Source organism: Haliaeetus leucocephalus, unplaced genomic scaffold, assembly GCF_000737465.1.
Source record: "Haliaeetus leucocephalus isolate CR32 unplaced genomic scaffold, Haliaeetus_leucocephalus-4.0 Scaffold156, whole genome shotgun sequence".
Classification (NCBI taxonomy): Eukaryota; Metazoa; Chordata; class Aves; order Accipitriformes; family Accipitridae; genus Haliaeetus; species Haliaeetus leucocephalus.
Genome location: NW_010972592.1, coordinates 1,711,347 through 1,735,245, shown reverse-complemented (window position 1 = coordinate 1,735,245; position 23,899 = coordinate 1,711,347). Strand labels below are relative to the sequence as shown.

At 36.4% G+C, this 23,899-nt stretch overlaps 1 protein-coding gene across 1 annotated transcript in view; it reads left to right on the top strand.

The window, feature by feature from the left end:
• The first annotated feature begins 2,235 nt into the window (after nt 1-2,235).
• Nucleotides 2,236-23,899, top strand: part of EPRS (glutamyl-prolyl-tRNA synthetase) — a 38,404-nt gene continuing 16,740 nt past the window's right edge. The window contains exons 1-18 of the mRNA XM_010562142.1: nt 2,236-2,316; nt 6,793-6,892; nt 8,733-8,889; nt 10,063-10,202; nt 10,862-10,956; nt 12,277-12,403; nt 12,957-13,149; nt 13,527-13,698; nt 14,688-14,921; nt 16,386-16,470; nt 16,806-16,865; nt 17,156-17,176; nt 19,260-19,370; nt 21,001-21,137; nt 21,867-22,074; nt 22,511-22,623; nt 23,237-23,354; nt 23,458-23,829. Coding sequence (XP_010560444.1) covers nt 10,200-10,202; nt 10,862-10,956; nt 12,277-12,403; nt 12,957-13,149; nt 13,527-13,698; nt 14,688-14,921; nt 16,386-16,470; nt 16,806-16,865; nt 17,156-17,176; nt 19,260-19,370; nt 21,001-21,137; nt 21,867-22,074; nt 22,511-22,623; nt 23,237-23,354; nt 23,458-23,829 — 2,049 coding nt within the window. The 5' untranslated portion in view covers nt 2,236-2,316; nt 6,793-6,892; nt 8,733-8,889; nt 10,063-10,199. The remainder of the gene's footprint in view (nt 2,317-6,792; nt 6,893-8,732; nt 8,890-10,062; nt 10,203-10,861; nt 10,957-12,276; nt 12,404-12,956; nt 13,150-13,526; nt 13,699-14,687; nt 14,922-16,385; nt 16,471-16,805; nt 16,866-17,155; nt 17,177-19,259; nt 19,371-21,000; nt 21,138-21,866; nt 22,075-22,510; nt 22,624-23,236; nt 23,355-23,457; nt 23,830-23,899) is intronic.

Here is a 23,899-nt window from a genome sequence, read left to right as displayed (position 1 = left end):
GCCCGGCGGCGTGTCGGGCTCCGCAGCGGCCGCTCCGCCGCGCCTGCCCGGCGCCGGTCTGCAGGGATCGGGCAGGGCTGGTGCTGCCGCTGCCGCCCCTCCGGGGCGGCCGGTGTCCAGCGGGGTTGCTTGTCGGGGAGCTGTTTGGGCAGCGGTGACAGCTGCCGGCACTTAGCGCAACTTGCGCTCGAGAAACTGAGTCGTAGGTAGACTCCTCGAGTGACTTAGCAGGTTGAGGCTAAATTTTCAAGGCAGCCCTGATTCAGGTTGCTTGTTTGTGAGCTCTGCCTAATTGCCGCTATCTTTCCTTGTCAGTTATAATCTGCTGCGAAAATTCGGCTCCTCTGGGGAGCTGGTTCAAAGTTGCACGGCCAAATCTTGCTTTTTCACTTGCTCGCTGTCCTTCGAGGTTATTTTGCCTTTCAAAATGCGAGAACCTCCTTCGTTACGCTTTATGCCATCTGGAAACGGCCTTTTGTATGTATTCCGTACCGTTTCTCCATTTTGTTACAACTATTCAAAATACATTTTCTTCCCATTCTTCCTCTTAGTTTATTGATTTCTTTTTCATGCCATTATTCCCAAATGCATTTCAGAGTTGAATACAACTTGCACGACTACCGATTTAAGGTATAATGATATGTAAGTTTTAAATAACATTTTTCCTAGTACTTGTTTATTCTGATTTGCTAGAAGAGATGTGATGCAATATGAGCTGTGATGAACATGGGATTAGGGGCTTTGGAGGATTCTTTTGATAGCTGGTGAGTGGCACTAGAGATTTAATTCAGGAGATTGCATAAAATATTACATATTACATTACATTACATATCAGAAATATTACATATTACAGATGAAACACTTTGGTAGACATTTGTATCAAGAAGATAAGCACACTCATCCTACTCCTTCCTACTTTGTACTATTCATCATGGCTGTGCACTGGGAAAAGGGTAGTAGCTTTTAATGGCATTAGTATTAATTACATGGCTTGGTGTGCGTAATACTTGTCATTTTCAAAGCATTTCCGTGCATGTTATTAAAATACTTACACATCTTACAAATGTATTGCATAAGGGATGTCATCCTGACTTTCACAGATGGATAACTGAGGGATGGGAAGAAGAACCTTGAGTTACTGTTGATAAAAGCTTAATGCCACAAGAAGGGTTTGCAGCTGAGCAGAGGTGAGAGCTAGGGAATTCCTAGCTCCAGTGCTTTGTATTTAGGCCGATGTATTAATAGCTTACAACATCATCTGCCTTGGGTAGTCTGTGCGTTGTTCTAGGGAAGATAAAGTGCACGGCACGCTATGAAGACTGTAACAGGTTAGATGCCTTTCAAAAACTAGAGTATAATCCTTTAGCTAGTTTCATTTAAGTAATATTTGCCTATGCAAAAGCTTGCTGTCTTTGTACGTGCTTCTAAGCAAAGCAAAAGAACACAAGCTCCTCTACATATGCTCAGCAGGCTGAATCTGGACCAGAGCCAATCCAGAAATACAGCCAAGTTAGCTCGGTGCTTTGTTTGAGCTACTGTGTCATGCTATAGAGCATTGAGATCAGAGCAGGTTTGCATCAAGCCACTTTGATTATGGGCGAGCTGTCTGCCAGCTGATGATGTAGCCTAAGAACTGCAAAAATTCTTTTATTTCTAGAGGCCATCCTTTACTGTCACTGGTGAACTATGTAGAAAACCCTTTATAAGCTTTCTGCACTTTTACATGGATAGAGTTTCTTGGTTTTGAATGGCTAATCTTTTCATAAACATTAAATCAGCTTTAAAATAGTCTCATCCTTGTTCAGAAACTACAGGTATATTCAGTAATTGATCTCCTTTGATGCATATGTCAGGGCTGGGATGGTGTACGTTACTATACTGTTCAGTAATTTAAAGCAATTTGATTGCATTCTCTACATATATTGGGAGACAGGACTAATTTTTAGAATACCCTTAGGAAGCAAAACGTATTGGTGCCAACACTTGCTGAGCTCACTGCAGGTTACCGTATGCTGGACGTTATCAATTTGAAGCTGTAAGGATTGCCAAGAATAAGAAGCCTCCTGCATATGAGACTGAACATTGATTTCTTCCCTGGGCAATCTTACTTGAAGGAGCCAGTTCAGTTGTCTGGTCCTATTTGATAAGAAATGTAACTCTTTTGTTGCTACTATGAAAGATATCTTTCCTGGAAGAAAGTTCAGTAACTTTTTCTCTTGTTTTTTTTAAAGGAGCTCTGCTGACAGTGGAGCATGTGAAGGATGATGTTGAAATTTCAGTGGAAGAAGGCAAAGAAACCATCCTCCATGTGTCCGAGTAAGTGACTTTGCATCTCTCATTCTAGCTTTGGGTCAGCAGTTTTAAAAATCACATGGTTTTAACATTGACAGTAACCTTTTCAGGTAGGAGGAAGAGAAGAATACAGTTTTATTCATCACTGTATTACTGATGTCTCTTTACAGCACAGACAAAACATTTACAGTATCTTCTAAACTTGATCTTTATGGAAAGAGCTCTGGTATTGTAATTTGCATGCACTTATGTCTAATTGTTTTTGCTGTACCAGTCACTTTATTGTTTAGGCATTTGCCTTTTTCAGGTGCCATGGATTAACAAAAGCAAGGCCATTTTGTATTAGGCAAGCTTGGTATACAAGATTCCTTAGACTTGTGCATACGTGATAGAATGAATTTTATAGGTTTATATGGCATTATTCTGCGATCACTGCTGCATATAAGTGAAGGCATGATGTTATCTTAGAAAAGTGCTAATTAACTATGACATGCTGCCCAGTGTATCCATCTGCATCCTGTAGAACGAATCTTGGAAAATTTTGTAGAAACCTATTGCCTGTCCTTCTAAAAATACCCTGCCATTGGAATAAATATTTTCAAGTTTGGGGCATGCAGGTGGTTTTTATGATCTGAGTAGGATCATATGCATATCAGAAATGCAGGACTAATGCTGTTAGTTTTGGGAAGCTGCATTGTCATCTTAGATTCCATATCAGGTGAGATAACTGGATGTATCAAGAGGAGCTATCCTGATACCTTAAGTACCACTGACATATCGGTGGATATCTCTGATGTCTACTGTCTACAGTAAGGAGCAGATTTTGACCAATAAACATTGCAGTCCTAACTTAAAGTATATTAACAGCATGATGAGTTTGGAATTAGTGATTATAAGTGTAGGTTTTGAATACTGGTTGTTTTTTGAAAGAACGGGGAAAAAATCTATTGTTCATGGACTTGCTGACAAACTCACATTTTGTGAGCTATTTGAGTAGAAGATGCTGTTAAAGCCACCAGTGCATCATCAGTTGGTATTCCTACATGTCTGTAGAATGGTTATAAAAACAACATAGTATTTTTATGTTGTGTTGCAGAGATCTTGACTTGATCCTCATAAATTAACACCAACTGAGCTTTTCCACTGTCTTCTAACCTTAGGGAAAGAGCTTGTCACTACGTACATATTTCTGCAAAAAATCAAAGCACAGGATGATTCACAATCTTCAATCATAATGATTGTTTTACTGGTTGCAAGTATTACTTTCTGTTTAAAATGTTAGAAATGAACTCAGATATGAGTTCCTTCCTTACTGTAATCTCTGATTTTACATGTTGTCTTTTGCTGTGCCTAGTGATGGCATTGAATTTGTGATTTTGAATTGAAGCAAGAGAAATGTGGCAGGTTATATTGGGACTTAATTGGTACAGCATTAATAATTTTCAGTGTGTGTTATGCACATGTAGGACACAGCTTACATAACAAGAGTTAAATGGATATTTTTTCAGTTGCGTGAGAGAGTTTTCCCCTTAAGTAGTCTTGGTCAGATTTTGGTTTCATTTTCCTTTCACAGTTTAGGCAGTGTGTGTGTATGTATAAACCAAAATTTATGAATGCACATATACGCTCCTGTGACACATGGGCATGATCTTGGAAGAATATAAATTTATATACCTGGCTTTGAAATAGTATTTTATTTAATTTTATTAAATAATTTTCTATTACCTTGCCTTCTTCCCACTGCATTGCAAAAACACTCATTTTGGCTGTAATGGAAATTGTCAGAATTGTAAAGCAAAAGCTCTTCTTCTGCACTTTGGCCACGTGTGGATAGTATCTAGAATCATGATTCCATCAGATGGAGTTTTTTGTGTGGTAGTGTCTTCTCATCCCTGGCATTGGATTATGTTTAAGAAGTTATTCCAAACCTCAATATTGCATTAATTTTCTCTTGCTCACTTGTACAATCATTTTAAAAATTGATTCTCTATTTTAAAGTCTGTTAAAAGTGTATCTGTGACTTCAGAAGCATCAGCTGAACTCATATCTCAACTAATGGCTTTGGTAAATGGATTTCATGGCATCAATTCTGCTGAAGCTGTCTTATTTTGGCATGACTTGAAATCCACTTGGGGTATTTCAGACTTTGATTTTTTTTTTTTTTTTTTTTAGGAAACCATTAGTTCTAATGACTTGAACAAGAGAGAACATTTTATTTGCTATTTTTCTAGGTTATATTTTGAAGTGCAGTTAAAATCTAGTGACAAACTTTTCAGCTAACTAGCTGAAACTCAGCTGTCAGCTAGTAAGCGGAAAAGTTTATCACTGATTTGAGATGATGAATTTTATTTTAAAGGTTATTTTTGAAGCCTTCATGTGGTAATAGCTCCTAAACAAACCACTCTGCTAGATGCTGATGGCTTTATGGAATGTTTTAGTATACCTGCATCTTATCAGATAACAAACTGCAGTACAACTTTTCTGTTTTGTGTTGTGAGCACATGCATACTTCAGAGTAGTATTACGCTTAGGCAGATGTATCTAACCGCTGCACAGAACCATTCTGCAATGCTTTTTACAAATTAATTCAAATAATGTTTTATTACAATTGGAGAATCTCCGTTTTGTCTTGTGTTTGGGTTTTTTCCTTCTCCCATCTTGTCTTCTGCTTCTTGAATATTTGCCCTGGTATTTAATGGCATTTCATGCCATTTTTGAGAGATGCTTACTCTTTTGTCTGTAATGTTACATTGTCCCTGTTCATTCTTCCTTACTTACCCCTGGATTTAGCAGGCACTATCTGCAAAGAGCAGCCTTAATGTTTTGTAACTTTTTCAAAGGAGGCCAGTTAGCACTATGTTTGGGTGAAAGTAGATCTTTTTTTCCCAAAGAAAATAAACAACTTTTTAGACACCAGTAAGATTTTACTCAGAGTAACATTGTCACATTTCATATATTTATTCAATTTTGTTCGAGTAATCAAGGGTATTTGTTTTAGTATGAACTATTGAAAACAATAAAAACACATTTCAGAGACTTTCTGTAGATGCAAATGATTTTGAAATGTTTTGCTTTTCTCAGTTTGAAAAAGCTTCATTAAAATCTGATAGCAGTGTGAAATTATAATAGGATATACTTTGTGTATGTTAAGCCCCCCACTGTGGCTTTTGGTTTTAGTTATATTCTATGGATCTTCTGTATACTGGATCCTAGAAGCTTGAAAAGCTAGAAGCAAAAAAGCTACAAATGAACTATGTTCCTTAGGTTTTGATGCAGTTAACTTAGTGAGACTGGCTGATCCATTTGTACTAAAAATGGGACTCATCATTGTTAATTTATCAAGAAGTCTTCTATATCTTTTTCAGAACTTTTATTGATTTTTGCAAGGCTTTTTGAGGGCTGCCAAAAATTGTTTTAATTTTATGAAGGACACAGTAGGTGTAACAGGAAGTATAGAACAATGGCAGAACAGAAATGAAATCTTGTTTGGACAAATTGAAGTGTAGCATTCAGTCCGTTAAATTGAGTGGAACAGAAGACTTATGGGAACTCTTTTTCTTGATGTCAATGCTTGTTTAGAAGTAGTTGGAGCTTTAATTTTGTAATCTACATCTATGTGGGACTGTGGAGATGAGTATTATCTGGAGAATTGATGGTTGTGATGCATCTTTCTTCCAAAACACTTTAGTAAATATTAATGAAAATGTTCACATTTATCTTAGGTGAATTGGAAGCTAGATTTCTGACAGTATGCAGCTTTTTGTAATACTGTATGTAAGGTAGAAGAGGGAGATTAAAACACAGAAAGAAGTATGCTCTTTGGAGAGCCTTTTGCCTCTAGTTTCATTGAGAATTTTCAACAGCAGAATGGGAAAACCAAATTCAAATTAGTCTTTTATCTGGAGAAGACTGGGTAAAAAACAGAAATACAGGCAGCCAAGTTTGTTCAATAGGGGATAGTCTCTATGAAGTATGACTTGAATAAAGTAAGTTACAAATGAATTATTTTTTTTTTCTCTGATGCTAGCCCTTAAAACCACAGTGGAGACCTCTTGATTCCTCTGTAGATTCTCTAGGAATCCTCTTCAACGTCATCTTTCTTGTATGAAAAGAAGAGAAAACAAATGTTGATTTAGCTCCTTATGTACTGGAAAATATGTAGCTCAGAATATACTTATGCATTCTGTCAGATGTGGAGAGAGAGTTTTATTCTTTGAAAGAATAATCAAGAGTTTTATTTTCTTAATTTCTGTCTATGTAAATAAAATTGTTTCATGTTTAGAAGCTTATTGTTCCATCTGGTGATAGAAAAGCAAGGACTGATATATTCTTTTGCGAGATTTTTTTTTTTATTTTTATTCTGGTGACCTGGTACCTGTTGGTGCACCCAGAAATTATTTTGTGTTTGCATTACACATGTTTCAACTGTTTGTGTCCAATTAAAATTGAACTGGAGGTAGTAATTTAATATATCTTTATCTTGCCTCTTTGTTTTTTTAGGCATGTTTCATTTACCGATGTGAATTCAATAGTTCGTTATCTAGCTAGAGTTGCTGGTTCTGCTGGGTTGTATGGTTCGAATCTGTTGGAACACACTGAGGTGAGAAGGAATCATGCCTCTCTTTTTTTTCCTTTTTCTCCTCTCTTTTGGCCTGCGATCAAAGTTTTTGTGTTTGCGTTTTTGTTTTTTATTGTTAGACTGAGGTTCCAACTATGTGGGATGCTGAAGGTTTTGCTTTCTTAAGTTTGCTCCTTCTTATAAAGAAGAGTCATAAATCTGAGCTTTGAAAGGGTTGCTCTTTCCCACCCCTGCAACAGCAACTCCTAACCTGATAGTTCACTAGTATAATTCAGGTTGGAAAGTGGTATCTGCAGTTCTCCCTCTTCACTTTCCTCAGCTCTGTTGCCATCAGTTGCTACCTTGTAACATTTCAGTGTAACACCTAGGAACACTGTATGACATGGAAATATTGAACTAGTTTTGCTGTATATAACGGACAAAACCCTGACCCCCCCCCATTTCATTCAGTGAAATGTGGTGAGACATCGCCACATAGACGGACTGTTCCCTCGTGCAAAGTCCTGTATTCCATAATTCTTCCGTAGAGGTGCCAGGAGGGCACCAGAATTTTTGTGCCAAAGAGGAAACTTTTTTGGTCGTCTTTGCTTACACAGGTTACAAAAAGTTATTAGGAACTGTGGATATGATATGAAATGAGAGGGAATTCTTTCTGACCCTAGCTCAGAATAATCATGTGCTGAATTTTAAGTTGGTAGCTGAAACTAACAGATAAATTTAAATTTATTTCCTCTGCAATTTGTGCAGGGACTGAAGGACTTGATTCAGCTCTTTTCTACAACTACATGAAGCTAGTAGTAATCACTCTTCAGCTCATATAGCTCGTTTCAAGGGAAGTGTTGTTTTAGTATATTGCTTGTAAGATGTTTAAAAAGTTGTAGGTTATCTTGTGGCTATTTAAATCTTCTGACCAAAAGCCTTGTTTTGAAGTTAAGCCCTCAGACCTCTGCAAACACACTTTCAAGATTGGTATTTCTGATAAAATTCTTCTTTTAACTTCTGCATCTTTCAGAAATAGTTGTACTTCGAGAAGTACAGCGACAGCTGCATTTGTGGTGCAAATATTTTGGAGCATAACTGCAAACGACTGAACTGAATTCTGTGGTGGTGTAATTACATCTGTGCCTGCCACGTTGGCTCGAATATTGGAAGGATTCCTGATGCAGTTTACAGAACACTTGCACATGAAACAGGGACAGAGGACTAGGAGAGACACTTAGTCTCTTACAGGATTGAGGGATTCAGTTTGTAGACAGGGCTACATTATTAACCAAGGGCCTGATACTTTTGTTTGTTTGTTTATGTACCAAGATATATTTCCTTTTATGGGAGAAGACTGTTTTGCGGGAGAGAGGGGAGGGAAATGAGGTGGGAGAGGGATTTGATTTCTTCAAATCTAAAAGGAGATGAGGCAGAGAAGATAGGGACTTGAGAGGAAAATGGTATACTTATCCAGTAGCAGTTCCAGGAAGATCAAATAGGTTACAAATGTGGTATTTAAATAGTTGAAGGGTAATGACAATTATTATATACTGTGTGTGATAAATAAGTACCTAAGAACTGCTGATTATTTTTATCAATGGGAATAGCATCAGTAAGGTCGGTATTTTCAGCAGTTTGAATACCTCCTGAAGGAAATTAAATTTAATCATTTAACTTAGTTCTGGGTGAATATTTCAGTATATTTTAAATGTTCTTTAAGCATATGTTATGATTTGTTGTCCGATATATTTAATGCTAATGTTCCATTTAATATCTTCTGTTCAGCTATTAAATGGATTATATATTACTTCAGGTTTTTTAATAAGCTTCTTTCTCATTCCTTTAGTAACTTTGACTATCTTTTGTCCCTTAAAACTAGATTGACCATTGGCTGGAGTTTAGTGCTACAAAGTTATCTACTGCCAGCCAGTTTCTTTCAGCAGTCCAAGAGCTCAACCACTGTCTGTCTCTAAGAACGTACTTGGTCGGAAACTCTTTGAGTCTCGCAGACCTGTGTGTCTGGGCTGTACTAAAAGGTATCAGTATATGTTCTCGCTTTCCTTGGCTTGCAATCAGTGTATACCAGGAGTCCTCAAATTTCCTTTTTTGTGGATGCTAGTAGCGACTCTTAGCTGTATGCCAGACACTATACTGTTGTGCATACTGCTTTGGCCTGTGCATCACTAGTGATGGGAATAGTATAGCTTAGGAAACCCTAGAATTTTTTAAAATTGTTGTTATATTTGGAAATTTATAGGATGTAATCATAGATAGCAATTTTTTAAACTTTTTTTCTGTTAACTGTAAGAATGTCTTTTTATTACATGTTGCCTAAATATGAAAATTTGCTGTGGCCCAAAATTTTGCATGAAATATTTAAACTATTTTGTAATACAGACTAAAATTATATACACAGACCTTTCCATGACATTATCTTAGTAGAGCAAATTTCTTTGGTGTTTAGTTTGAATTATTAAGAGAGGTATATGTTACTCTGTAAAATACCCTCCAGAGGTTAAAATAAGCTTTGATGACCTGTTTTTATGAGTTTGGTTTTTGTATTCTCAGAGAGGTATGCCTAAAGTTGATAGGTGTCAATCTACCATTCAGTATAACCAAATTCCTCTTGAAAGTAAAATGTATATTCAAGATTAAAAGCTAACATCTTTATGTATTTTTTCAAAGTTGTTGCTCCTGAGAGAAATCTGAAGGGAGTATACTTCTTTCATTTTTTTTCTCCTTTCCCCATCAGAATCTTTCTAGTGAAGTCACATTCCTTGAAAATTAGATTGTGGGAATACAGCACCTCAAAAATAAAGGGTAGTATTGATACGTGCTTCTCTTCTGATAAAGCTTAGAAAACATCAAATGTAGACACACTGGAGGGATATCCTATATTTCTGTCTTGAAAAAAAAAGTTGTTATTAATTTTGAGGTGGGCGATGCAAATTAAAATATATGTTCCCCAGTCCCCTCCACCTTCTGCTTTGATGAATCCAAGAAAGAATGCAGTATGTTTGGGGTTTGGAGGGAGTTAGTTTAATTTGCTTTGGAATGACTTGTGTCCCCATGACTAAATGTCTTTTCAGAAGAGAGTGTAAGTAGATTTTTTTTTAAATCATAATCTTCTTTTGGTTTTAAAAATTGCTGTTGGTAATCATTCAATTTTTATAACTTAATAGCTTGAAAAATGGTTTGTTTTCTAACAGATAATAACATATGGCAAGAGCAATTACAGCAGAACAAAGCTCCTGTCCATGCAAAGCGATGGTATGGCTTTCTTGAGGTACAGCGTGCTTTTCAGTCAGTAGGAGCCAAGTGGGTTTCTGGTACACCAAAGGTTAAAATGGTAAGATTTACTCGGATCCTCTGGAGAGAATAGCTTTATTTGTGTGAATACACTGTAAGACAGTTTGTTGGGTTTTTTTAAGTTAGAGAATTAAAAGTTAAAAGGAATCGGTTGTACAGTAAATTATATTTTTGTAAACTTGTTTAAAGATAAAGCTGGAGCTTTCATGTTTAGAAACGCATGAGTGGTGTAGTCCAGAGCTTAAATGGAATTGTATAAAAATGGCACCTCTTAATCAGCACTGCTCTTTAGACATATTGTTTGCTATTTCTAAAGAGGATTTTGAGATTCTGATAGACCTGCAAAGATTGCAGTCTTTGGTTGATTGAACTTGTTGATCACATACAGGTAAGAACACTAGGATATAAAAACTTGGCTAGCAACTGTTTCCTTTTATGGAAAAAATTGAACAACTTCATGGGACTTTTCAGTCCTGGATCAAATTTGAAGACAGAATAACTTAGAACTTAAAAATTAATCTTGTTTTGATGTATTACGAGTAATGTGAAACTTGTCAAGAGATGAATTTCGGGTTCAATATAGCAGCTTTTTGTCGTCTGGTTTGAATGGAGACCTTGGTGCAGAAGCTATTATCTAGAGTTTTATATCTGATTATACAGCTAATGCGATCTGTAATTACGTTTCTGTTAATTTTTAAGGCAACAGAAAAGAAAGCAGATGTTGGGAAGTTTGTTGAACTTCCTGGTGCAGAGATGGGAAAGGTCATTGTAAGGTTTCCTCCTGAAGCAAGTGGGTAAGAAACATAGATACTTTGAGAAGGTTCTGTCTGTGTTTTTTATTTAAAAAAAAAAAAAAAAAGAAGTGTGCTTTGGTGAGGATGTTAATCAGCTTATCAGACAAGACTTTTAAGCCAAAAGAGTATTTAAAGCTTTGTCCACATCTATGTTAGAGCTGTGTGTTTACTTCTCCTCTATACCTCATTGCACTGTTGCCTCAATTGGAATCAGGAGGTTAGTTGCCAGCAGGTGACATGGTGCTGCTCAGCAGTGGGATGAGGAGAAGCAGAAGGACGGCATTTGCATGGATAATGGAGGCGTGTGCACTGACAGGAGCTATGATGTATAAATACAGTCTTTATGAGTTGGGTGGAAGGACTTGCAGTGCTTCTCAAGGAAGCTTAGATCCGAGAAGGGAAAGATGTATGGGGTAGCCTTCCTTCAGGAAGCTTGACACTAGATGTATAATGGAGACCTTTGGACTGGGGGTCCAGTCTCTATGTAGTCCCAAAACACAAATTCCTTAAAGACCACTGAGTGGTGATGTGATGAGCCAATTTAATAAATACAATTTTCAGCCAACTTTTAATTTTCTGTTTCCTTTTAGAATTGCATGATGAGCTGTAAAATTTCCATGATTGCATTTCTTCATTAAACAGGCTGTTTCACATCATGTGACTTCTGTACTAGTGTTTCTTACTCTATTAGTCCAGTATAAACTGTTGCTCAACTATCATAAGTTTTGTATTATGTGCATGTATTTGTATAACATATACTGTTCTCATGTTACTTTAGTAGCTTTTAGTGTCTTAATTCTGGTGTTTTACTTAAAATACTGTTCTTTAGGGACACATATTTTTAATTTTTTTTTGGAAGTGATTTTCTTTTTGTGGCTTTAGATTTTTTTATATTTAGTTTAAATTGACAGTAGCTTTTTAGCTTATGTTAAAAACACAGCAACCACCATTTCAGAAAATTCCGCTCTTCTGAATGTGGTAGGTTCAGATTATCTGGCAGCTACTACTGAGTATCATCAACAGTTGGTTCAAGTTAGCCTGTAAAAACAGGAGATAATTGCAGTCCTATCTTTATATCCATAATGACACTCTAATTTACAGATTTAGGTATTTTTAACAGTTAACTACTAAATTTATGGTAGAAGAAACATAATCTACTTTCATAAATGTATAGTATTTCAACAAATATCCTGGGTTGATTTTTTTTGTTAGACTTAGGTATTGCTTTCCATTCTTTTTCCTTCCCCCCCCAAAAAAAAAAAAAAAAAGTCTAGCTGAAGTAGTACTGGTGTATATATTTATTTTTTATTTCCTTTTTAGGTATCTGCATATCGGTCATGCCAAAGCTGCCCTGCTAAATCAGCACTATCAAGTTAACTTTAAAGGAAAACTTATTATGAGATTTGATGACACAAATCCAGAAAAAGAGAAAGAAGACTTTGAAAAGGTATGATAAGAGAGCAGGGAAATCCATTCACTGTATAGCTAATTCAGAGGTAAATGACATGCAGATCTGTTCTTGTACACTTGTTTTGTACTAGATTTTTACGGTATCGGTATTACACTTAAGTCTTACGCTTGGAAGGAATTCCATCATCTTTATGTTGAAAAGCTTAAAGTCCTTATACTGGTAGCTTATTTCTTCCCTTTCTCCGATGTTTATTTTACAGTATATAGATATGCAACTCTTGCAATACACTGTTGTTTTCATTGTATAAATACTTCTTAGTCTGTAACAAGTAATTTCTTTCAGCTTTCATCTCCTTTACTTGTCCCACCTCTTTCTTGAAGTTGTTTAAGTCTGATGTCATTTAATTATAGGCTGTGAATGAATGGTAAGTGCCTGCCTCTCTTTTCTTTCACGCATGTCATATTATTCTTATGGCTTATCCTTCCTGGACAATGGAGCATTAAAAACACCACATCTGGCATGAAGAGGGTAGAGGTTTAAGAAAACTAGCTTTTCTGAATATTACAGTATACAATTTCACACTTTGCAGGTTATTCTTGAAGATGTTGCAATGCTGCACATCAAACCAGATCAATTTACATATACCTCAGATCACTTTGAAACAATAATGAAATATGCTGAGAAGCTTATTCAAGAAGGGAAGGCATATGTGGATGATACTCCTGCAGAACAAATGAAAGCAGAGCGTGAGCAAAGAATGGAATCTAAACACAGAAATAACTGTAAGATATTTTAAGCTTCCGTCTTGCTTTCTTATCTTTTTAATTTGGCATCAAAACTTGATTTTTATTAACAAAGATGAATGAGATGACTAATCGCATATCTCTAAGGTCCTTATAGGAACTTGGAAGTGTTTAGTGCTTTGTTCTGCAAGGCTGGAATAAGTGTACATTTAGACAGGTGCAGTAAACTTGTGTGTGGATGAATTCATCACCATTCATTACCACTTTTAAAAAATTCAAAATGTAAAATGTGTGAAAATGAATTCCAGTGTCTGAAGAGGGGGGGTGACGTTGCTTTTTGTTACTGCAGTAATAAAACATGCTTCTGTATCAGCTTCATAATACCTTAGAAAATGATTTATTTTTATTGTTCTTAGGTGTTAATAAGAATCTACAAATGTGGGAAGAAATGAAAAAGGGAACAGAATATGGACAAACTTGTTGTCTACGAGCAAAAATAGATATGAGTAGTAACAATGGATGTATGAGGGATCCAACTCTTTATCGTTGTAAAAACCAGCCTCACCCACGTACTGGAAGTACCTACAAGTACGTCCACTTCCTCCTTGTGTGGCCTGTGATTTTTGCTCTTTTCAGGGCATTTACCATTCCGTAGTAAACTTCTTTTAATACTTGGAACCTGCTAGCATTTTTCAGTCAGAATATGTAATGAGTCTCTTGACTTTCTGAAACTTCTGCAAATGATTTTTAAAACTTGTGAGTTGGCCGTCATGGTCAGCAGTGAATATTATTTCAGTTTTGATCCATAAATACATTGTATGTCAGTGAAGACCTTCGTGTCAAAACATGGATTAAGACTTAATGGCTGTATCTCAGACAACAAAGCTGTTTGCTTTAGCTCTTGGAGCTTAAACAGAACCATGGCAATTTCACATTGCTACAATTTTATATTGCTGCAAAACATCCTTGATCTGTTTACCTGAGTGGCTGCTTCCATTTTCACAGCAGCTGCTGTCTTTGTGCAGAATGAAGAATTACTATGTTGTGCATTGAAGTAAGCCTACCCAATTGTTCAAGGCTATGGTTCAGTGCTTATTTGAAACCTCTGTTTGCAGCTATACAACTCCCTTTTTTGGAAACATTGATTTAATGTGTGTATAATAGTAAAGCTATGTCTGTGGGTAGGGGTTTGTTTTTAAACATGGAAGCTTTCCTTGTTATTCAGTCAACTAATGATTCTTTTTGATATTTAAGGGGAAAAAAAACCTTTAAGTCAGCATTTTATGTGTTTGAAAAGAACAGTAGCAGTGTAGGATTTCTTTTTTTTTTAGACTTGAATATTAAGGCTATGATCAATTAATTTCTTGAAGGCTTTCTTTTTTTATGTATTGTCCTCTGGATTTTTTTATGGACAATTTGTTGTCTGTGTGCTATTTTAGTTTTGATCTGAAAGATTCAGGATCATAGATTATAAATATTTATATTATATAAATATAAATTATGCTTAGTTCAAATGTTCACATGTGAGGAAGGTGTTTTGTTCTTCTGCCCTGCTAATTGAATGTTTTTATTCTCAGGGTTTATCCCACATATGACTTTGCCTGCCCCATTGTTGACAGTATTGAAGGTGTCACACATGCATTGAGAACGACTGAATACCATGACAGAGATGAACAATTCTACTGGATCATTGAGGCACTGGGCATAAGGAAACCATATATATGGGAGTATAGCCGGCTAAACCTCAACAACACTGTGCTCTCTAAGAGAAAGCTTACATGGTTTGTCAACGAAGGGCTTGTGGATGGATGGTATGTTACATGGTTGTAGTTCAGCATTGTTCCTTAAGATACTCATGACTGATGCACACGTTCTTTGTTTTAGACAGTGCTTAGACATTAAAGCAGCATGAATGAATATTTAAACTATTTAAGAACATAGATTAATTACAGTGGCTTCTGCATGTACAATGTGTATGTTTACTACTCTACAGTAACTGTGTACTTACATATTCATATCCTGTAATAAACATGAGGTAGCTTATTTTTGGACTCGGCTCTTGCTATGAGTGCTACTTACACGTTTTCCACTCTGAGTCATCCGATACATTCCTGAGCAATGTCAGAAGAGGGCCTGAATTGAAGAACTTCTGGTCCTATCCATCTAGTCAAATCCCTCCTGCCTGCTCCCCCCCACCCCATTCTGTTCTTTTTTTCATGTTCACTGGATTTCTACAGGTAGTGCTCAGTGGCCTAGTAGCCTAGGTATTTTCCTAGAAAGGGTGAGCTGTGGGTTTACACTTCTGCAAGTAGTTTGGAGTCTAGAGAGGCTCCTTTGTTCATTCCCACAATGGGCTAGCTGTGGGAGCACACCACCTAAAGTCTTTTCCTTGTAGTACAGGAGTCTGAAGAAATCCATGGATAATGCTAAGTCAGACAACTACCTGTAGTGTTTTTCCTGGGTGGTTTTAGGTGATTCTGTGCTCAGCCTATGGGAGCATCATTTTACACAAGTTCCTAGGCTGCCTGGTTGGCTTGCTTAGGTGTCCCAAGTGTGCTTGGTTTTGTTGGTTTTATTTTTTGATTGTGTTGGAAGCCTAGATTCCTAGCTTATGCATGGAGCCACTTTGCTAGAGCCAAAATTTTATTTTTATATATATATTTTTTTTTTTTTTTTTTTTTTTCCTAGAGGTGTAGCTGGTCTTATGATGACCTCTCCCTCCCTAAGCCTCCCTATTAGGTCCTCAGCAAGGTTTGATTTGTGTTCCCACCAACACATATTTTACATTTCAGATTAGGCCTTTTTATTTCTTGCATAAGAGAATAAAATCATAGAATTCTATCACGTCATTGAGAGATAACACTGTCATTGTCACTCATCTCTTTCTGGTTTCTCTTGAGCAAGAAAGAATCAAGCCCTGTTGTTTCAGGTTCCATTATTCAGGTGCCATTGAAAAGGAAGTAAACATGTTAGGGATATAACTTTTGCCAGTTTTTGAGAGACTTAAGATTGAATAGTTATAGGAAAAGAGCCACTTCACCAAGAGATGGCTTCCCTCCCTGGGGTGAAGCAGAAGAAAACTTGCACCATACATTTTGTATAGATAAGAGCTCAGTCTTTTCAGTTAGGTCTTCTCATCTAGCTCTTAATTCACGCAAGCAAAGTACACTGAAGCTGTGCCTTTCGTGTGTGGCAGTACTAGTAAAGTTTTTGATCAGTGTAACTAATAGGTAGAACTTAGCATGTGACACTGATGAAATGTCTTTTTCTACCAGGGATGACCCAAGATTTCCCACTGTGCGTGGTGTCCTAAGAAGAGGCATGACAGTTGAAGGGCTAAAACAGTTTATTGCTGCTCAGGTGGGTGTTCTCTTCTGATTCTTTGAATCTACTTAGAAAGGACAAGTTTTTGTGAAGTTTCAGTTAAAGTACTTGTCACTGGGAGGTTTCTTCTTTTGAAGGTTTGCTGCTTTCATGTGTACTGCTTCAACAATATTAAGACCTGTGAGCAAGTCCTGGCAAAATGGGGTAGCAGGTTTCTTACTTCAAAAACTGTTTATTTTGTAAGCTCAAGATGCCTTTCTAAACTGTTTTGATGAATGCAAATCTTAGAGCGTTTGTAGTCTTTAAAGGACTTTGTTTGAAATGAGTCTAATAGCTAGAATATTTATATTAATTTGGTGGTTTTTTTCCAGGGCTCCTCTCGATCTGTTGTGAATATGGAGTGGGATAAAATTTGGTCCTTTAACAAAAAGGTATGTGCTTACTTGAATTTGATGCCACTCCTGATATCCTCTTTCTGGGATATGTAGAGAATCCAGCATTCATTGGAGTGCTTATCACAACAAGTAGCAGTTGCAATATGTTGCATCATTTGGCACACTTTCAGGAAAATGGAATGTCCCCCCCTTTCTAACCTGAACTAGCACTAATCCTATTGATTCTCCTATACCAGTACTTACTTGCCTTACTTAGTACGGGGAAAGATAATGATATTTGCTGTAAATCTGATATGAAAACTGCATTTCATTTTTCTGCTTTCAAGCTGCGAGCTATCTGTAAGAAGGTATTACTTAATGCTTTTTACCTTAGCATATAGCTTACAGTGCTGTAAGCATACATAGCATAAGCTATCATTTTGCAGCTTCATAGCACAGTCACATTTGCTTATATAACAGGAGCTCTACAAACCCACTGAAAATGCATTATTCCTAGTTTTAAAAGGCTGCCCATTTCTGGTTTGGCTTATTTGTTAACATAAGCACAAATCTTATTCAATTTGGTTCATGTTGGCCGCTTTTCCTTTCTGTGGCAAAAGGACTAACGCGCTGTGTATACTGCCTATGTAGATAAAGCCAGCACTGCTGATGTTTCTGACTGAATGTCAATTAAGGAATATTGCATCCTGACATGGTTAGTCGCTTTTTGGCAGTGGATGCTTGGACACTATAATAAGGCGAATTGTTATAATGCTGATTGCATATTTTGTGTGATTGTGGAAACACCTGTTATTTTGCATTGGGATTCCTGCTTGGTTTTGCTTAGATGGTACCCAGATCTGTTCATTGAAGTAGTTTTTGCTTGTCTGGCATGTGTCTTGTATTTCTTCATGTATTTTGCATTTGGTCTGCTACATACACAAAGGTTTATGTATTGGTTCTTTCTGTTGCTGCATAAAAATATTTATGACTAAGAATTGGATTTGGGGGAAAAATCCACAATGGGCTATCAGGGCTCATTTTTTGAATTGGCTTTTAAACTGAGTTTCATAGACCTCTGACTCAACTCCTTGGACAGTACCATATTTATTAGCCAATTTTATTTATATGTATCTGTGCAGATAGTTTGCAGTCTGAAATATGAGCAAAAAAAATTGGCTGCATGCAGGTAGTTCTGAGCTCAAAGACTTCATCAGTGTGAGAGCTCTTATTTTACAGGTTAACCTGTAATTATGCTACTGACTTTTTAACACCTGTCATCTGAGGAACGATTGTGAGTTTTAATGAGTAAAATAAAAAGCCTTGTAATAACGTTGTAAAATTCAGTCATTTAGTTATCAAAATTATGATATTAAATCACATAATACACCTGTATTTTGAGATACAGACACAAGTCCTTTTTTAAAGTGTGTGTCCAGCATTTAGGAGTCTGACTTCAGGGACTATGGACTTACAAATGTGTCACTTCTTAAAAGTATATCATAATATCACCTTATTTGCTAATGTCAAGTAATTAGATGCTAAATATTTCTTTCTAAAATTGCCATGTAGTTTTTCACTTGAGCAGGAATAAAATAAGGAGAAAAAAAGTCACTTTATATTAATATAAAGCAGGTGTTTTCCTTTGTGTTAGTTTCCAGTTAAACTGGTAGATCTCTGATATTCCTTTTGGACCTAGACAACTCTTTTACTTGAATTGTGTTTTTAAGTGCCTCTGAACAGTTTGACAAACCAGTATTTCAGGTATGGGAAATGCTGTGAAAAACTACATCAGTTGAGTTTGAAAATGGACAATAAAAATACAGAAGACATTTTAGTGGTATCTTTTTCTTGCCACTCATGTTGTAGAAATCCTGATGAAGTCAATGTTATGGTGTTGCCTTATTATAGTATCTAATGCGTCTGTATTAAAATTGCAGACTTAATTGATGCTTCTTCTATAGCCAGGTCTGTCCCTGATTCTGCTGGAGTACTGACCTGGAAAATGAGTATGGGATCAGGTCTTGTGCTGCTGGAAAAAGAACGAACTGCACTGATAAATTATCGCTCTAAATTCAGCTACCTAGAAAGAAGGTGGTCCAGATGTAATAGCCTATGTGCATAGTAAAACTGTATCAAAGTACATTTTGCTATCTTCTCTATGAGGCATTAGCTCATAATTTTAGTTACTTCTGGTGTCAGTAGTACCAAATCCATAGTTTTTACACAAAGTATTTCAGTAAAGATGGAAAATTGTGAAGTATTACCACTGTTTTCTCACTTTTCTCTTCTATAGCTTTGGATTAAAGCAACATTAAAGCAAACATGGAAAAATGCAGTAACATAAAGAATACCAGTTAATATTCCTTTTTGGTGGTGGTTGTTTTATACAACATCTTATTTCTCTGTCAATGTCATATATTCATGATCCACCTCATTTGTTTTCTGTAGGTTATAGACCCAGTAGCACCTCGGTACACTGCTTTACTGAAAGATGCAGTGGTCCCAGTAAATATTCCTGAAGCTCAAGAGGAGATGAAAGAAGTGGCTAAACATCCAAAGGTTCTTGCTTTACTCTCTTAATATTCTTGTATTGCAGATCAGTAAGGTTGGAAGTACCTTGGCTTGGAGCAGTCAGCAAGGAGAGTCCTGCTTTTAACTTGCTCAGGCAGCATGAGATAAAACCAAGGTGTACTTTTTTTTCAGAGAATTGTCAAGAACTGGGCAACTACTGAATGTGTTTGTTAAGAGGATGTAGGAAACTGCTTTTGTAAATAATGTAGAGTGCATATAGACAGTGCATTGAAAGGCCTTTCTGGGAATTTTGAGAAAAGGCAAAATACTACAAGTATGGAGTGATGCTCAGACTGTTTTTATTATTGTTTCATACTAGCTTTCGCAGAGAAGTTTAAATACAAAATTTTATTCAAGCTTTATGGGTATAATACAGTAGATACTGCTTATCCATAAGAGTGAGAAATGCAGGAGATTTTTTAAAAATCTTCTATAAAATTAGACTTATGTAGATGTAGAAAAGTGATGTGTTAACCTGTTAATTCTACCAATGTCTGGATTTTTTAATATGACTTTTAAGTTTGGATATCAAATAGTTATTATCAGAAGTTAAGAACTTGCTAATTTGATAATCTTAGTATCCAGTAAACAGAATAATATCCCTTAAGAAGGGGAGTATGTTACTGATACAATTCTCTTTTGGCACTACAATTAGGAAAGATGCTTTCCTTTGAGCGTGGCATCTCAAGTTGTACTTAAAATTCACTGAAAGCATCCCCTAGATGTCACACTTATCCTGAGAAACAAGTGACTATTGTTGAGGTTCTGCTTGATTTACTTGTTTTTATTTTGTTGCTCTGAGTGTTCCTGTAGCCATTTCTTGTAACAGAGAGGTGGACATCTAGTTTGCCCTCTTCCCCGTGGCAGATAAACAAGGAAACAGGTTTTGAGCAGATGCAAGTGAGAATCATGACTCTTTTAAGAGTCAAAAAGTTTGGAGTGTGGTCAGATGCCAGTCAACATATTAAAACATTGATATTAAAAATGCTGCCTCCAGTATATAATGAAATAAGTACTCATCAGAAGAAACAAATTTCAAACTCCCGATCGGTTGAAAAAGTCTGAACTCTCAGCTGTCTGTCTTTAAAAAAAAAAAAGTTTATCTCCATTGTTGAGGTGCTTTAAAGCTGAGTATTTTTAGTGTTATAAGCGACATATTTCCAATTCTATCTTTAAAAATCTATGCAGCTGAGAGAAGCTTCATATTTGTTTCATTTTAACTATATAAAAAAGCAAAAATGAGAGTGATGAAGTTATTTTTGAAGGGAATTTGCATAGCAAAACAGAAACTTGAGAAAAACTTAGTTTTTAGCTGTAAGATCTTAAAGATGTATGGACCTAAAGGAAACGGGGTATGCGATCAGTTGTGTTGGAGCTAGTATTTGATAGAAGATATGGGGGTTTTGAGTGTACTGTCATACGAATGCATGCAACACTTGTGAAGGAGAAACCTGAGAGTGTTATGGAAGAATATTACAGCTTTGCGTTACTGTTATTGTCTGCCTTCTATCCTCATCTATCTTCTGCTGTAAATAAAGCAGTGTTTTGGCACTGCATTAATGTTAGTCAGCTTATATAATAACAATCTCTCCTTTGAAATTAAAATCATTATTCACAGAATGCCGATGTTGGGTTGAAACCTGTGTGGTATGGCTCCAGAGTCCTGATTGAGGGTGCAGATGCAGAGACCCTGACAGAGGGAGAGGTGGTTACTTTCATAAATTGGGGCAATATTATCATCACCAAATTAAACAGGTAACCTGTTTACTGGTAGATGAAATTAATTTTTGCTTTTCAGCTTTTTGTTGATTTTTCTTTTAATAGGTAGCTTGTAACAGTAAAATATTAATAGTTGTCCATATATGTCCATTCTGTGATTCTATATGTAGATATCTACTTTGAAATATGCAAAACTGCATTTTAGCATAGAGCATATTTTACTGTAGATTCAGGTCTGAAATCACCAGGCAGTCATGATACTGCATGTCCCTCTCATCCAATGTTCTTCATGTTTCTACAGTAATATTTAGACTGTGAAACAGCTTTTTCAGACAAAAAAAACCCATCTGGAATTTTAACAACTTTCACCCTGTGACGAATACCACTTTTGTGTACTAAAAACCTAAACCTATCACAGTTTCAGTTGTAGAACTGTTGAGGTGGGGAAGGAGACCATTAATGTCATCATAGTATCTTTGAAATGGTTGTGTTGAGACAGTGGCAGAATGGGGTGAGCTGGGATAGAGAACAGAAATAGATAGAGATTTTTTTTTCCCATGTTCTTTACTGTCTCTTGATATTTAAGAAATCAAAACTAAAGGAGAACTTCAACAGGAGTGAATACACTCTTTCATTTCCTACATCTCCCACACTTCAAAAATGAACTCCAAATACTTGTTTTTCAGTGAGTCTGTTGATGGTCTGTAGCATCAAATAAGAACTAATCATTTAGGCTTTACTCTTACCATTTCTGTTTTCCTGTAGAAATTCAAGTGGAAAAATTGTGTCTGTCGATGCCAAGTTGAACTTAGAGAATAAGGACTTCAAAAAAACGACTAAGATCACTTGGTTAGCAGAAACTCCACGTGCACCACTCATCCCAACTGTCTGTGTTAATTATGAGCATCTGATCACTAAGCCAGTTCTAGGTAAAGATGAAGATTTCAAGCAATATATCAACCGAAATAGCAAGGTAAACTATCTTTTTGTCCCCTTTATTCCACAAAGCTTATGTTTGAGGGGGTTTTTTTGCCATCACTATTTCTAGTTACTCTTATTTTAATTTAAAGATCTCATTTGTCAGACAAGCAAATCATGTGCTGGTGTGCCTAATTTCCATGTTTCCATTTAACCTTTCATAATTTCAGAATTAAAATTTGATTCATGTTTTTTCTCGGGCATTACCTGGCTTTTACACATCTGGGACCAACACTTTGAATTTTTGTCTTGATACATTCTTATGATACGGCATCTTCTTGCTAGTACTTGTTCTGCTGCCCCTGGAATTAACTAACATTTCAACACTTTCGAAATCAGAAAATCACCACTGTCCTCCTACAGCTCTACTGTATTTCTTACTGTTTCTTGTCCTCTGTTAGATTTGGACTGATTTCTTTTAATACTTACAGCAAGAAGAACTGATGTTAGGTGATCCTTGCCTTAGAGAGTTAAAAAAAGGGGACATCATACAACTTCAGAGGAGAGGATTCTTTATTTGTGATCAGCCCTATGAGCCAGTGAGGTAAGCTACCTAAAAATGGCCTAAGCAGACTTCACAGAATTTGCTTTAGCTTGCTAGGTTCTGATGTTTTCACACATGCATTGGCAAGAGTAATGTTGCCTGCAAATCCCCTTTCCCCTTTACCATGACCTTTCTGTGGAATATTTCTGTGGACTGGTATGGCTTTTAGCTTGTACATTCCTACCTCTTCAAACTGTCTAAGCCAAGTACATGGCATTTTTGGTGCACCCCAGCTAACATTTAGTATTAGTAAAGAGGTCATGGTTTCCTTGTGATTCTAAGTATATAAATTAAGGAACAATGCTAAGGAATAAAACAGGCGTTTGCCCAATTAGAGTGTGCACATACTATTTAATTATAACAGTTCTTTAGCAAGCTGCCAAACGTCTAAATTACACTGCATTGCAGCATAATAGTAAAACATAAAGAAAAGTTGTGTGTAACAGGAATCAATGCAGATCCCCAGTTATGTAAATTTGGGTAACTACAGTTGTGTACAAAGATAAATTTGCAGTTATGCAAGAGCATCTTGTAGAAAGAGTAGAACATTTGTTTCAATAAATATTTCATATGTATCTTTTATTTCCTTTGTTTTCTATAAAACCTTTTATAGTCCTTACAGCTGTAAAGATGCCCCGTGCATTTTGATTTACATCCCTGATGGACATACTAAGGAAATGCCAACATCTGGGTCAAAAGAGAAGACCAAAGCTGAAACTGCAAAGAGAGAGGTAAACCTGTGTTTTAGAAAAGTGCCATAAAAGGTATTACTGTGCATCTACTTCTGTACAAGATTATCATGCCCAATACTTGTCTTTTTTTTTTTTTTTTAAGGCTAGTTCAGCTGTAAAAGGAAAATCTACTCCACTTGTTGGTGATACCTCTACTCCAACCTGTACTGCATCTGAAGGTCACCTGGTCATTTACAACAGGGTGTCTGCACAGGGTGATATAGTTCGTGACTTGAAAGCTAAGAAGGCAGCAAAGGAAGATATTGATAAAGCTGTGAAGCAGTTGCTGGCCTTGAAAGCAGAATACAAAGAGAAGACAGGCCAGGAGTATAAGCCTGGAAATCCTCCAGTATCTGTAACTGAACAGTCTTCAAAGCTTGAGACCTCTGGTACCCTGGACAGTAAAGCTCTGTACGATAAAGTAGCAGAGCAAGGAGAAGTGGTCCGAAAACTGAAAGCTGAGAAAGCACCTAAGGTGGCTAATTAAACTAATATTTTTTTTTGTTTGGGTTTGCATAGCCCATTGTCCTCTGTCTTTGGAGGTA